Source organism: Crotalus tigris, unplaced genomic scaffold (genome assembly GCF_016545835.1).
Source record: "Crotalus tigris isolate CLP2741 ecotype Arizona unplaced genomic scaffold, ASM1654583v1 scf7180000018436.2726382, whole genome shotgun sequence".
Taxonomy (NCBI): domain Eukaryota; kingdom Metazoa; phylum Chordata; class Lepidosauria; order Squamata; family Viperidae; genus Crotalus; species Crotalus tigris.
The window spans coordinates 2,231,269-2,247,354 of NW_024097002.1; the positions used below are offsets into that span (position 1 = coordinate 2,231,269).

The 16,086-nt window shown below is 36.2% G+C and overlaps 1 protein-coding gene across 1 annotated transcript in view; it reads right to left on the bottom strand.

Moving 5' to 3' along the window:
• Positions 1-16,086, bottom strand: part of SPON1 (spondin 1) — a 330,987-nt gene that overhangs the window by 219,982 nt on the left and 94,919 nt on the right. Inside the window, exon 4 of the mRNA XM_039352543.1 lies at positions 8,401-8,474. Coding sequence (XP_039208477.1) covers positions 8,401-8,474 — 74 coding nt within the window. The remainder of the gene's footprint in view (positions 1-8,400; positions 8,475-16,086) is intronic.

The following is a 16,086-nucleotide window of genomic DNA, read 5'->3' on the forward strand; positions in this document are numbered from 1 at the left end:
CTTGTCAACACAAAATGAGGCAAGAATATTTCTGTATCACATAACTCTATACTGTTGTTATGACTTCCATATTTTGGAGACAGCATCTTGGCTAAGCTTGACAAAAAGAGCTCCCTGCTAGTAATAGACTATTTAGCATAAAGTCAGATTCCCCTGCATTAGAAACATTATAAATATGTTTCCTTGTAGCTGTGTTCTATGGCATCCACACTCACTAAGCAGAAAAGCTAATTTCCTATCTAATGTCTAATTGACAATTCTATTGTGTTATAAACAATAATTGAAACCTGGCTAAATTGTGAAGATATCATGGCAATTGCTTTGTCTACTGCTTATTATTACATAGTACAAGTTAAGCTCTTTTGATAAAATTGACTTTTCCCTTTGTATTTTTTGTATTGTATTGTATTGTATTGTGTTATTATATTAACTCTATTCTTTATATACATATTCAGTATATGCAGGTGTAATGGCTCAGTGGTTAAAGACGCTGAGCTTGTCAGATGGAAAGCTAACAGCCTGGGTTCAAGATCTGAGTGTTGCATGATGGGTTGAGCTCCCGTTACTTGCCCCAGCTCCTGCCCCCTAGGAGTTTGAAAGCATGCAAATGCAAGTAGATAAATAGGTACCACTTTGGTGGGAAGAAAATAGTGTTCCGTGTGCCACAGCATATAATCATGCTGGCCACATGACCACTGAAGTGTTTTTGGACATCACCAGCTTCCTCAGCTAAGAAACAAAGATGCCCCTTAGAGTTGGACATGACTAGACAAGGAAAACCTTTACCTTTTTATTTTCAGAATATATTGGAAGCTATTTGTTGGCTCACAAAGAACTGACATATGTACTGCATGGTGGAAAACACAGAACTGATTCATTGAAACCTTCAGCCGAGACCCAATTTGAATTTGAGATGTAAAGGTGATGTAATTCAATTTGAGTTTGTAAATAAATCACTGAATACTAAATATCAGTATTTGATATTTATCGTTTCAAAATGGGAATCAACAAAATACTTTTTCATAGGTCATAATATGAAAGCATTCAAATGCCTTCAGCTTCTGTATTTTCCTAACAGAATGGGTTGAAAAGAGCTAGTTTGGTAAACCAGAGGACATTAATTCTGTTTCAGCTGTATAGCATCAAGGTTTTCAACAAAGTAAACTTCTTAAATATTCTTCTATACTTCTGTTAAGGTAGAGATAGCAGGTATAAGGAAAGGATTACATAGAAACTTTCAATTTGTCCAACAAAGAACATTATGCTGAGCCAGAGCATAAGCCTCCGATGACAGCTTAAAAATTAAGATGCCATTTTTAAATAAAACAAGCTCCTATTAAAATTGAGGATTCAATTACTCTGAGGCTGCTTGCTTCTTCAAGGGAGCAAGTTGGCTCACTAGCAAGGTTCTTTTTTAATATAAAACTGCAGAGAAGAAATAATACAAAAACTTGACTCTATGAATATTGGGGAGTTAGGACCCAGGGTCCATACTCCTCTTTGTCATTTCACAGTACTCTTCTGCATAATATCCCTGTATCTGTTGGTCCTTCTCCTTGCTTAGTTACAATAAATACTCTTGAGTCAAGCCAGGCACAAGATTCTATGTGACCTCCTGGTAGCCGTGTCTTTCTTTTTCTTTGGAATAGCTTGCTTGTTTGGTGATATAAGTTACCTTACTCATGCCCATATAGTCCATGCTGGCTTCTCTATTTTGCCAGGATCTTTCACAATTTATGTGGCTGGGGCTCTCAAACTCACTATCAGATTCAAGAGTTGCTCACAGAATGCTCATGGCAAGGAACAGGCAGCCCACAGGTCAGGGGCATGTCCACCTCATCAGATCTCTTAAATTGGGTAGAAATAATTGGAGGCAGACAGACAGTCCTATAAATAACTCAGCCTTTTACCATGAAGGGCTTTGTGGTGGCAGCCATTATTCTGAATTACATACAAAGAGTTAGTGGAAGCCCCTGGAGCTTATAAACAAGTGACATTACATAGGCATACCAAAGTGTATCCATGCCTATGGATGCTACCACATTCAGGACCAATCCAATAATCCAAATAGGAAGTAACCAAGGTATGAGTGTTCATTTGGCTCTTATACTGAATCAACTTCCCTAGGAGATAATTTCACATTTCTTTACAGGAAGGTTAAACATTCAGCAATGGCTATAATCATACTGGATAGGCTCCATATTGAAATAAAACAGTGTATTTTAAGAAAGTGTATTTCATTGGCAAAAGCAAGGCTACATGCTTATATAATATAGTTTATCACATAGTTTAATTCTCCAATTTCAATTTTGCTCAGAAAAAAAATCTAGTTTAACACAAATCTCTCATAATCACCTAGGAAAAAGAAGTGTTACATATTCTACTTCAACTTTATTAAGTCACCAAACTTCAATGGTCTGCAAAACGTAGAATTACTAGGCTTGGCAAATACATTTTTGAAACCCAATATATCCTTCTCTTTCTGCGTAAAGTACAGCTCTAGATATTTGTAAATCTCAGCTGACTGCACATGTAACACTGAGTGCCAGAGTACATTTGTGATCTTGAACTAAGCTGGACCTAGAGATGGTCTTTTATTTATAAATGACTTCAGTTCAGCTGAAATTCTGCCTGATGAGAGTCAGAAGCAACAAAGGTTACCTGTCATTTTTCAAAGGTTATCTGCATTCTTCATTTGTTGCTTCTCTCTCAACCTTGTGATTCCCTCTCCCCTTTTTGAAATAACCCTACCTCCTGTGAAAGGGCCTGAAACAGAGTTTCATAGTTCCATAAAATACCATATGTACTGCATGTACCAATGGGGAGATATTGACAAGAGAAGTATTAAATTGTAGAATTCTAGGCTATCTCTAATATTGATGGTCCTTCTTTGCTCTCCCACATTCTGGTGGTCCCACCTTAAAATATTAGAGAACATTGAAAGACATAATTTAGAGGAAAGATGTTTCTCAAATCTCTTCTCCGATGGGTGTTTATGTTTGGATAGTACAGATAAATTTTCTTGGCTATGCTTCTAAACAACAATTCTTCATATAGGAATAGAAACCCCAAAGGGAGGCAATATCATGTCCAACTCTCATTTTATGAAAATTCTGCTCACTGCCATAGCAGTCTAGATTAGTGATATTACAGGTAGAACACGGTGACATATAATGTAAGCAAATGTTTTGTACATACACTAATACTAAACTTTGAAATAAAAATAAAGACATGCCGTTAAGAAAAGGAGAGTTTCAAAATATGTTGAGATGCAGAATGGGATGCAATTCAAATTCTTAACAAGTTGTTCTGGCTTTTAATGCTTCCTTTGACTTTTCTGCATTCAGGACCACAAAACAGACATCTCCATTTCATTTATGTAACTTGCTCCACTGACTTCCCTGAGCACATTCACCCTTTATGACATAAAGAGCTGTTTCAAAATGAAAGCAATCTGCATTACTAAATAGACACAGAAAGTGAGATAGCCTGGCCAGTGTCAGATATGTCATGTTCTATTAAATTCAGTTAAGCATCTTAGAGCACATGCTTTGGGATATTTCAGAAAGAGTATAAAAGTCAAGGCCAGATTATGCTAATCCAGGATTCTTGGGACAAAGGGGAAAAGACGAAGGTCATCTGCCCTGGAATCCCTTTTAAAATGACTATGATTAACAGAATAAACAGCCACAAGTAAAATGAATTGCAGTGGCAATTACCTCTGCAGTTCTGCACAAAGGAATTACTTTGTCTTGCACAAAAAGATCCAGAAAGCATTCTCTGGAATGCTTCAGCATAGAAATTATGCATTTTGAATGTAATCTCAAAAGAAATTAAATATCTGCAGAACATGCAATCTTTCTACGTAAACTGTTCAGGCAAATGAAAATATGGGAGATACTATATGACCAGCGGTGTTGTAAAGTTGAACGGCCTATCCAGTGTGCTTCTGCTAAGGAAAATAGAAAAAAAATACATCTTCTCTTTTGACAAAATATTTTAGGTTAGCTGTGTGAAAGTGGCATGATGGGTCTGTGTGAAGCAACTTTCAGTTTATGGTGGCAATTGCAAAAAAAAAGCTACTTTGCATTATTTCTGCACTTGAGAGATGAAGGGAAGATGAGTAGATGCCACTTGCTTCTTTGAGTAGAGATGTTACTCTGGCAGGAGTAGCTTCTTCTAAGAATGCAGTTTTATTGTTTAAAGTCTGAGGTGGGTCCCACCCCTATAAGGTAGACTAGACTATAGTACTTTCATTGTAACAGCTCTAGTAACAGAAACTTGCAAGTCCTCCCCTTTTTAGTTTTATGAGAATTAGGGCTCTGTGTGTGTGTGTGTGCGTGTGTGTGTGCATGCGTGCGCACATGCTGTTAGAGACATTTTTGCGAACAAGTTTTTTGGCCTGGGTTCAAGTTTTATTTACTTGATCATTGCCTCAGTAGTGGATCTTCCTTATCACACACATTTGAGTTACTTGGGGAGGGAATTTCCGTATAACCTTTATTGCTACAATTTGAGAATTTAATCCTTTCCCAAATATATAAATTAGCAGTTCTACATATGCTCTTCACTAGTATGTGGAAAAAGTCAAATGTTCAGAACATCAGTTTTGTTTGCAACAATGCAACATTGTTTCAGCAGGCATAAACATATATTGTTCTTTTCTATACTTCTATCCAATAAATAAACAAACTTCAGTACTCATATGTGTGGCTTGGGTGTTTTTGTTGTTCCATTCTAAATCCATAAAATTCTTTCTGTTGCTACATATTTTTCCAAAGCTGCAATCCTAGTCAGATTTCCCAGTGTATAGAGCAAAGATTATATAGTCTGGGGAAATTTCAGAATGAATTTAAGAATGAATATTATCAATAGCAAGGGAGACCTGGAGCTTCCAGTGACGGCGGCGCCGATGGCGGCTGTTTTCAGCTGTCCGCCCTGGAATGTGTCAAAGCCAGCTGAGACAGCGAGCAACAGCCGTCTCGCGGCTTGGAATCTCTCTCCCTGGGTGAAGGGGAGGAGATGAGTTTCCCTCGGATAGTGGCAGGGCTCCCTGAGAGAGCCCAAAGTTTTTTTTTCTTTGGTGGTTGGAGGGTGAGAGCTCCCACGGAGTCTGAGGTGTTCTCCACATTCCAGGATGCCTTTGCTCTAATTTTTTTGGGGGGGCAAAGCTAGACACTGCTTACATATCTGCTTTTAAAATGAACTTGTGAGTAAAATTTAAAGCAGACAGAGCTGACCAGGGAGATTATATCTGTGATTACTTTGAGACTTTAACTCTGGAAAAGATTTCATCTTCTCTCTTTTTTTATTTGAGAGGGGTGAAAAATGGCGCTGAGATGTTGTTTTTAAGAGTGAAAGGACCGGAACTTCAATTTGAAACAATGTAACAGCTTTCTTTCTTTCTTTCTTTTTTCATATATATAGGGGGCTTTTGTCTTTTTTCCCCTCCTTTTGTTTCCTTTTTCTCTCTCTCTCTTTCTTAAAGGTTTTATAAGATTTTAAGAGTTTTTTCTTTTTTAAGATGGCTTCAACACATTTTGGAGCTTTTGTTTCTAAAGCCTCAATCTCCTCTTCGGTAATGCAGACAGCTCAGCAAGTTGAGTCTAAATTTCCATCATTTTTCTCAGCTTTACCAGCAGTTTTACCTAAAGACTTACAGGACGCTTTGGAAGATAGTGTACGACGGATTGAAAAAGAGATAAGTGAAATTATTGAAAATAAATTTAGGAAATTGAGAGAAGATATAGCATCTGTGTTTCAGAAGTTTGCTGATCACATAGATCGTTTGGATCAGCGTATTGATGTTGCTGTAGAAAATTCTGAAAAATTGGAAGATAAAATAGAAAATAAGGTGGAAATAATTCAGGATGAAATTATTATGTTACAATACAGAAGTATGGAGTTTGCTTTAAGAATAAGGGGAATGCAGGAAAATAATCAAGAAGATTTGAGACAAGTGGTTGCAAAGGATATAGCTCTTATTTTGGAATCCAAGCCTGAAGAAATATTGAGAGAGACAGAAAAAGTTTTTAGGGTTAATTCAAGGGTTGCAAGACAGAGGAATCTGCCACGAGATGTGGTTATTTATTTTTTTAGTAGATCACTTCGTAATAAAATTTTACAAGCCTTTTACAAGCAGAGATTTCAAATTGCAGCCCAGGATGTCATACTTCTGAAAGAACTACCTTCAAGAATTCTCAAAGTAAGAAAGCATTTTGCTTTTCTGGCTGATGAGCTTAAGAGGCGACAGATTCGTTTCAGATGGGAGATACCGGCTGGAATAGTGGTGAATTATGCGGGGATACGTTATAGACTTGATACAATTTTAAAAGCGAAAGATTTTTACACTTCTGTTTTGAAGGCAGGCCCTTTATTACCTACAGCTGAGATATTAGAAGAAAAGTTGGAAGAGCAACCGATAGAAGATATGCAGGTTAAACCTTTGCAACAATCTCTCTTGACAGAAGATTCATTAATGAAATTGAGTACTTGTGGAGCTTTTAGAAGTAAAATAAAGGTGGAAGAAAAGCTGGAAGAGCAGCTGATTGAAGAAAATATGCAAGTTGAACCTTTGCAGCAGTCCTCCTTAACAGAAGATTTATCAAAGAAATTGGGCATGACTTGTGCAGCTTTTAGAAGTAAAATGAAGGAACAGCAGAAGGTTCTTCATCATTTTCTAAGCAATAGATAATAGAAGGAGAAGTTGGAATACCAGCCGGCTAGTTATAAAGAGTTTTGTTAAATCTTTGTTATTTAGGAGAAAGTTTAAAATTATGATCTCTGCTTGGGAGAAGACTTGATAGGTTTTAATTTAGTGATTTAATATCTGAGAGTACTTATTATAATTTTTAATAAATGTATAAAGTTAAATTTTTGTTGTTTAGGGGAAAGTTTAAAAGTTTAAAATTATGATTTCCGTTCGAGAGAAGAGTTGATAGGTTTTAATTTGGTGATTTAATATTTGAGAGTACCTATGATACATTATGATATATTAAAAGTGGATTTTAATTTGGGAGAAAAGGTTATTAACAAAATTTATTTGGGTTTGGGGGGGAAAGAGTTAAGAGCCAAATTTATATTGTTTAAAAGAAATACACATCTCGGTGTGGAGGAGGTGGATAAATTATAAAGAATAAATATGGGATTTAACGGGTAAATTATGATTAGAGCAGATATGATTAAAAGTATTGTTTGGATTATGAATAATTTTTGTTTTAAATTTGGAATTGTTTATTTGATTTTTATAGTTGATTTTCTTTAATTTGTTTAAATTTGTTTTTTTTAAAAAATTGTTTTGTATTTGAGTTAAAGTACTTATTGAGATTTAGTTTGTATTAGTTAAAGTTAAAATAAATATGGGATTTAATGGGTAAATTATGATTAGAGTAGATATGATTAAAAGTATTGTCTTGATCATGAATAATTTTTGTTTTAAATTTGGAATTATTTGATTTTGATAGTTGATTTTCTTTAATTTGTTTAAATTTGTTTTGTATCTGAGTTAAAGTAACTTACTGATTTTATTATTTGTATAGTTGGATAGGTTTAGTTAGATTTAGTTTGCATTAGTTAAAGTTAAGTAGATTTTGTTTAATATGTTTGAAAACCCTGTGCCAAGCTCTGGGAAGTGGGGGGGAGGGGAGGTTGAGGGTGGGTGGGTTTTTGGGAGTGGGAGGGAGGGGGGTTGGGGTGGGCGGGTAAGTAGGTTAGACGATAGGATTAAAGTAAGATAATAAGGGATAACTTATGAGAGAGATGTTGCTTGGGCATTTCCCCGGTACTGTATCCGAAGAGGGATGAGAGAGGAGGAGAAAGGTTAGGGAGGAAGTAGGATGGTGAGAGGAGAGGGGGAGGGGAGAGAGAGGGGAGGGGAGGGAGAACGAGGAGGGAAGTAAGGGAGAGTGTAAGAGAGGGTGAATGCAGTTTGGGGGGGGTGGGCAAGCGACATCTAGGTGTATTTATTTTACTTTGTCAAATGTGAATTTTTTTTTGTTTATGTAATTGATAATTGAAAAATAAAAACTTTTCTAAAAAAAAAAAAAAATAGCAAGGGAGACCTACATAGAAAAGTGCCGAAATTTACTTGTAATTAAGTTTCAACATAAATGAAGTCCAAGTAGAGATCACTATTCTGAAAGAACATTCATTTGTAACATACTAGCAAAAAAACCAAGTTTAAAAGGTAACTTTGAGGATGCAGTTAATTTAGGAAGTAGTAGAAACTAGTCAAATCATAAAATCTGCCAGATTTCTTGCACGGAAATAAATACAATTTTGAAAATTATTTAAATTCAGCTGGCATATGCTCCCAACTAAAAGAGAGAAAAGTTGTGGACAAATCATATTCAATAGAGAGCAAGAAGAATGGAAACAGAAAAGGAATGCTTTCCACCATACCTTGCTCACACAACCTCTTGGTGAGAGATCCTTCATCTTGAAAATAAATAATTCGCTTTTGTACAATACTTGCTCTGTTGGAAAGAGAAAAATATAGCTTTTACAAAAAAAACATTCAATAAATAAGATGTTAAAAGTAAACTTAGTTCAGGAAATAACATTGTTTTTACTATATCCTATCAATAGCTTAAATCTGAGTAAGCTTATTTGGAGATAAGAATCAAAATAAGGGTTTTTTTAAACTATTCCCGTCTCAATGTATACATGTTATACTTTGATAATAAAGGTTCATTCATTCATTCAGTAAATCAAACTGTACATGGATGATTGAAAACCTTATGGACTATGAAGGCGTGAAACCAATGTTCTCCTTCCTTTCTCCTCCTTGTTGATATGCCATAACATTCCATATATTTCTCAAGGAAGAGCATATTTCATCTTATTTAGCATCCCCTACCTCATTTATAAGAAAGACAAATATCAAACAATATTATAATAAGTCACAAGTGAGACAAGCAAATAATTAGACCATAGTAATTCCCAGTCCATTATAAAGGGGGAAAAGGGAATTGTAGTCCCAACTCAAATATCATTTTCTCCTCTTGTTTCTCCTGAATAAATGTTACTAACATGTAGATTTTAGAAGGAGATGGCATAGTCATACTCCACTCAGTATCAAGGATGCAACTGTAGAGGTGGTCAACAGTAAATGCAGATAACTAACAATCTGAATTGGTCTCTCCACACAATATCCTTAGTGAAGCATGCAAACCAGCGTTTGCATTTCCTACGTCGGATGAGGAGAGCACATCTTTCTCCTTCTGTCCTGACCACTTTTTACAGAGGCACGATTGTGAGCATTTTAACAAACGGAATCACTGTCTGGCTTGGTGGCAGCAGTGCCTCAGATAGAAAGTCAGAGAATGGTAAGGACAGCCAAGAAGACCATAGGAAGCTCACTTCCTGGTATTCGCAATGTGTAAGCGCAATGTGCTTAGAGCTCAAAGCATTGTAAGAGACCCCATACACCCACTTTATGGTCTGTTTCTGTTGCTCTCCTCTGGGAAGCGGTTTCAAATTATTTCTAGCAGGACTATCCGATTCTGTAATAGCTTTGTTCCCTATGCCATCCGTCTGGTAAACTCTCAAGATTCGTTTTTCTCGCCACAAACATGTATAGATAATCTGAACTAGACTGTGTTATTTCTCTGTGTCATATAATATATGTGGGTCTATGCATAATTCTGTATTTATTTATTTATGTATGTCATATTTATGTAGTGTTTATTGGAAGTGGTGATCCTTTGAGAGCTGTATGCAATGAAATTTCATTTTAATGTATACTGATTAGTGTACATTCAAAGTGACAATGAAGTTATTATTCTATTCTTATTCTATTCTAACTCTGTAAGGGTATATACCAAATCCCCTTGGTGGTATGGTATTCACTTTATTGGACACATTTCACTCTGAATCCAATGATAAAAAGGAAATATAAAGATTTGAATACCCGAGTGATAAATAATCAAAATTCTACAATGTCTTCCATCATATGAATAAAGTTGATATACAACCTAGTTATAGAGCAGCAAGTTCTTACCTTAAATCTCTTCTCTGGCATGAATACTCAGTGTGTGTGTGTGTGTATGTCTTATTAAAGCTACCCTATTGTCTTTCTATATTTATGCATCTGCTTATTTCCATTCTGATTACAATTTGCACCTGCCTCTGTTAAAGTCTGCCATCATTCCAAGAGCAGTGACATCATTTATTTAAGTTATAGAATGTATACAGTTTCAAGCATACTTTTAAGTAGGATTTAAGATTACCATCTTACCAGCACAGTCGTGAAAGAACTAAAGAAATACTATAAATTCAAGAGTATTTCTGTCCGCTTAAAGAATGACTTCCCTGAGCATATCTGTGGTGGAATTCTTCCAGCTCCAAAAGGGATTGAAGGACCCTCCACAGAAGGCTCTCGGGAATTAAGGAGACCCACAGTGAGGAGAAGAAAAAGACCATGTGAATGGACATTTGCTCACAAAAGTGGTTGTTTTCATTCTCAGAAGCTGCTTCTTTGTAAAGCCCAGTTAGTTTTGAAACTATGCATCCAGTATTTTTGAAATATCAGACATTCTTTTGTAAAGTTCACAAAGTCTTGAGCAGCCACAAAAATGGAACAGACAAAGTTAAATACAAAGACTGATTTTTGAAAGCCTCTTCTTCTTGGTCTTTGATTTTTAGAGTTTTCATTGACATCAATGCACTTTGTTCTGTATTGGAAATTCCAAAGTCCCTCTTTTGATTTAGCAACCACCAAAAATACAATAATACATCTTTTCTTAAAAAATATACTCCCAGAGCAAATAAGATAGAGTTTCCTTTAAATGATATTTAAATGTTAAACACTAATATTTCTTTTAAAGCTGTCATGATAAATGTCCATTTTTATCAGTGAGTATCTGTGGGTGTCATGGGAATATATCTACACTCCTGTAATTGTCTTATTTTAAAAAGTTTTGTTTTGTTCTAATTAGACAAAAATTGCATTAGACAAAAATTGGTTCTCAGGGGCTGTTCTGTTCCTCAAGTAAATATGCCCCTTATATCATTATAATAAAACATAAATGATAAAATACCATTTATCTGGAAACTAGAAAAAGGAACCTCCTTATTTCTGCTTTATCATTTTGCTGCATTTGTGAATTTCATAGGCCAGGAGATACTGACATCTTCCTATAAATCTCAAACCTGTGAAGAACACTCCATATGATAGTGTAGAAACTGTCACTGCTATTGTGCTTTCTTTTTCATTTTTTGTGTGCTTTCATTTGCCTCTCTCTTGCTTTTTTTCAGTATCTCAAATCTTCAAATTTACAATTACAAATGACAACAAGAACGATCATAATAGTACAAAAAATGGGAAAAGAATAATAAATATTTAGGACATACAAGGGTATATTTGTGCTGTGTAACAGGTGTAATATGTGCTAACTTGGGTGTAATGGCCCAAGAACACAAAAATGAGCTTGGAAGATCAACAGAGGCATCACTTTGCAAGGTAAACGTAAGAAATCCTAACATTTTTTTATGTAGTTTGTAAAATGGTAGAACTGTGGATCCAGATATACCTAAAAACAAGCCTGTAGGACTAACAGTTCTGGGTTGTAAAAGCTTAGATGAACCATAGATGATAACAGAGAGTGTTCTATATGCTTCTACTTCTATCTAAAGGTCATTGGATTTTTGCAGTCCAGATCTAGCAGCCCTAATGAAAGAGCTTACTAGATGTGACCCATTATTTTGACTACATGGTTTTATAAGTCTATGCTTAATATACTGAATAATTAATTCTTTGCTATAACTATTTAAAGACATCCAAATACAAGTAAAATATCTTGTTATACACATATTTAAGCTTATACCCACATGAGAAATAACCTCATTAATTCTGCATATTTGTTTGTAATTGGGTGGTTAGTTTTTATATTTTAGGCTTTTGACTAAAAAAAAACAAAACATTGGAAAGTAGGGAAGAATATAGCCGAATAAAGAACACATTTTCCTGACAAAAAACATCAAACCAAAAGCTGTTGTTTTACAGTTTTCCATTATTTTAATGGATACAGAAAGATCAGGAGTTCACTCACCTGGAATTAATCAGATGTTGTCAGCAGAAGAAATTAAGGACAAAAGCTATGGAATTTGGGATATGATTCTCATAGGGGTCAACATTCACCGCCATGTTTGTCAGAAAATGTTGCTGTTTACAATTCATGGGATCCAAAACATGACATGAAAGATGAAAATCCTGTCATATTATTTACCCTTTGGCCTCTTCAGCATAATAGTTACTGTAGGGTACTGCACCACAGAATTCCTGGTTCAAATGATATTTTCTCATAAGCTTGCCTAGTCATCCTTAGGCAAGTTAGCCTCTTTCAGCCACTCTAGATGGCTAGAGGGATGGTTACAAATATACAGGGAAATTGAATCACACTATAGGAACAGTGGTGGGATTCAAATATGTGAACAACCGGTTCTCTGTGTGGATGCCTCTTCTGGAAGTCGGTTCTGGTCTGGGCAACAAAAAATTAGCTACCGATTCTACCAAAGTGGTGAAAACCGGCTGAATCCCACCACTGTATAGGAAGTACTGAAACTCTCAAGCACTATATAAATTCCAGGAATTATTAATACTGGAAAGTGTTGCTTTCATTTGTTAGGATAATAATCCCAAGTGGCCAAACATGAAGTGTTTAGTATGCTTCTGTGACACAATTTAGTATTAGATGTCCCCAATGCACCATCACTATCATAAAATGATAACATTAATAAGCCACTTAAAGTAATTATGAACATTCCAAACAGTTTTTTTCCCTAAGCAATTTGATTAAGGGTTTGAATATTTATAAGATTTCTGTTCCTTTTGTGCTAACAAGATTTCAATTCTTGCTGTATTAAGTTGGCTTGGATCCCCCCCCCGCAGTTCATTTAACTTCAACATGATAAGCCATCTCACCTCATATATATGTGTCATTTGACAAATCAGTTTGGTTTCTTTTAGCTATCATTGTCAGCAGTGCTTTTTTTGTAAAAAAAAAAAAAAAAAAAAAAGGTGCCGGAACTCACATACTTCATACAACCCGCCTTGCCTACCCTACAAGATTCCATCCAAAAAAGGTGCCGGAACTCTGTTCTGGGCATTCTATGAGGAAAAAAAAGCCCTGATTGTCAGGGGGTACTGCAGTTGGTGGACTTAGGCTTTGATACACACAGAAGTAATTTTAAGGGCTGAAGTTAGCAACTATAAATCTTGGCCTTTAGATCTCTTAACCATTGTCAGATAATATTCTTGAGAATTACATATGAATCCAAGACAGGGCAGAATATATTTCAGTAGGATGTATTCTGCACTTTCTTTGATCCATATGTAATTTTCAAGAATATTGTCTGACAATGTTGAGGATCTAAAGGCCTGTCCCTTTTTACACTTGTGTGATACATGCAATAGATATTAAAAAGGAAAGAGGCTTCAACTGCCTGTTTGCTCCTGTTATTAGATCCCACTGCAAATGCCTTTAAGTTATCAGCCCCAGAGTAGTCTTTCCCTCCCACTCTTTTGACTCAATTGAGAATTAGTTATTCATTTCTCCGTGTCTGGATTGCACCTGCTATACAGTATGTTTCTACAATAATTAGAGTCTAGACCAGGGGTAGGCAACCTCGGCTCTTTTATGACTCATGGACTTCAACTCCCAGAATTCCCGAGTCAGCCTGACTCGGGAATTCTGGGAGTTGAAGTCCATGAGTCATAAAAGAGCCGAGGTTGCCTACCCCTGGTCTAGACCGAGTAGTGCTGACTGCTAGCTTCAGCCCTTAAAATTACTACCAACTGCAGTGACACATTCACTCTGTTTAGTATCTTCACAGTAGAACATATGATTGCCATGCTACTAGCACTGAATTTCTACAGGTTCCTTCACACCCTCTAAGGTATATATATCTATAAGGCAAACTATTTTTTCAATATCTCCACATTCACTATCTATAGAAGGTTAACATCTGTTATGACATAATTCTAGGTTGAATGATAACTTCTTTGGAGGACTCCTGTGAGCCATTACTACCAATAGGCTCTTTAATTAAAACTTTGATGAAGTACTACCTAGCATTCTTCCAAGCATATTCAACTGCCTCTCATTGCCAAGCTCGAGAAATTAAAAGCAATTTCTTAATTAAGGCATGAAAAGGTTGGGAAAAATGTATGCAGGATTTAAAATACAAAGGATATAAAAAAGGAGCTCATGTTTACAGAGAACAATCAACTGCTTGAAGTGGCTTCATTCCACTATACAGTACTATAATAGTTTTATTTTGTAGCTTGTCTAGGTAGCATTTGCCAATTTAGAATCAGGAAGCCTGACATACTAAGCCAGTGGTTCTCAACCTTTTTAATGCCGCGACCCCCAACCGATCGTAAGTCGAGGACTATTCAACCGGTCGTAAGTCAAGGACTACTCAACTGGTGCAGCACCATTTGCAGAATGGGACTTTTGGCGGGCTCAGCATTGGCTTTTGAAAACCAATAGAATTAGACTCTATTCAAGAGAGCCTATTCTATTGGCTTTCAAAAGCCAATAGAATAAAAGGGAGTAGCACAGCTAAGGAAAACGGCAAAAAAATGGCGGACTGCGTTGTTTGAAATGGTCATTTGACCCCAATTGGGGTCCCGACCCACAGGTTGAGAACCACTGTACTAAGCAGTTAAAACAAGGGCTTTTCCTTTCCTTTCCTTTCCTTTCCCTCTTTCTCCCTTTCCTTTGCTTTTCCAGTTCTAAACATGCATAACAGGTATAATCCCTCTGGAACATGCTTGTGATTTTGTTGCTGTTACCATTTGTATTTTAAATTTTATTTCCAAATAAAAATCCATAGGAAAAAAGCCAAAATGAAAACTGAACTTCATAATTTTATACTTCCTAACTAGAGCAGTGCCAGAGTTGCGGGCTATGAGTCTGAATTCAAAGTATTCACAAATATATTTTGCAAAACCTTTTTTTTCATTTCTCTAATATCATAAGCTCAAAGTAATACATTTCACTTGTAGAGGTTACAGTGATCAATGCTTTATGTATGTTGATATAGGTTGATATCAAAGTAACAGGACTGCATCAATCACCTTAAATCAGTCCATTTTATAGCAGTGAATCAATTATCGTAACACATTGTTCAAATATATGAAGAGGAGTTTCCCCTTAAATTCTTTATTCCAAATTCTTTATATCTTTTCCTTTGAAATACTTGTAGGAGATAGGAAAGTGACAGAGGAATTTAGGAAAAAGGGAAGAGTGAGAAAGAAACTCAAAGTAACTCTGCTGATATCCCCTTGAGAATGATCAGGTTAAGCAACAGGCACGGCAAGGATTTCAGAAATGCTTTTTATTTCAGTAAGATTGAGACATGAAAGCCTGTTCAACTTTCTCTATTATATTGAAATCAAAATGGGGTTGTTTTGAGAGTTTCTTTTCCATAGTTCCCTCTTTCCCAGGTCTGTGTAATCTTTCCTACAAGCATTCCTCCTATGAATGATTGATTCATTCATTCATTCTGTCCATTTCCAAGACTAGCTCCAAATTCCTTTACAAAACTAGAGAATATCTTTTCAGGAAATCAAAGTATATATTTTGAAATCTTGGGCCCCAGGGGATCTAATGTTCTTATATCAACTATACTTATTGAGTATTCATTCACTACGTATGAAAATTTCCATGGAAGAAAAAAGAACATAAAGCAGTGGTGGTGAACCTATGGCACAGGTGCCAGAGGCGGCACTCAGAGCCCTCTCTGTGGGCACACGTGCCGTTGCCCCAGTCCTAGGCCTTCAGCTGGGTTTTATAAAACCTTTTCGCTTTAGGCCTCTGCTGCCATGTGCAAAAAAAAAAGGTTCAATCAATCAGTCAATTTCAACTTCTCGTGGGGAAAAAAAGATCTTGCAAAGTTGGAATTGATTGATTGAACTTTTTAGTCCCACCCAGTCTGCCATTACCATGCCCACCCAATGGACCACACCCATGCAATTGGCCACACCCATCCAATGGGCCACACCCACCCGGCACCCGACAATGCATAAGTGGGTTTTGGGTTGCAGTTTGGGCACTCGGTCTCTAAAAGGTCCGCCATCAC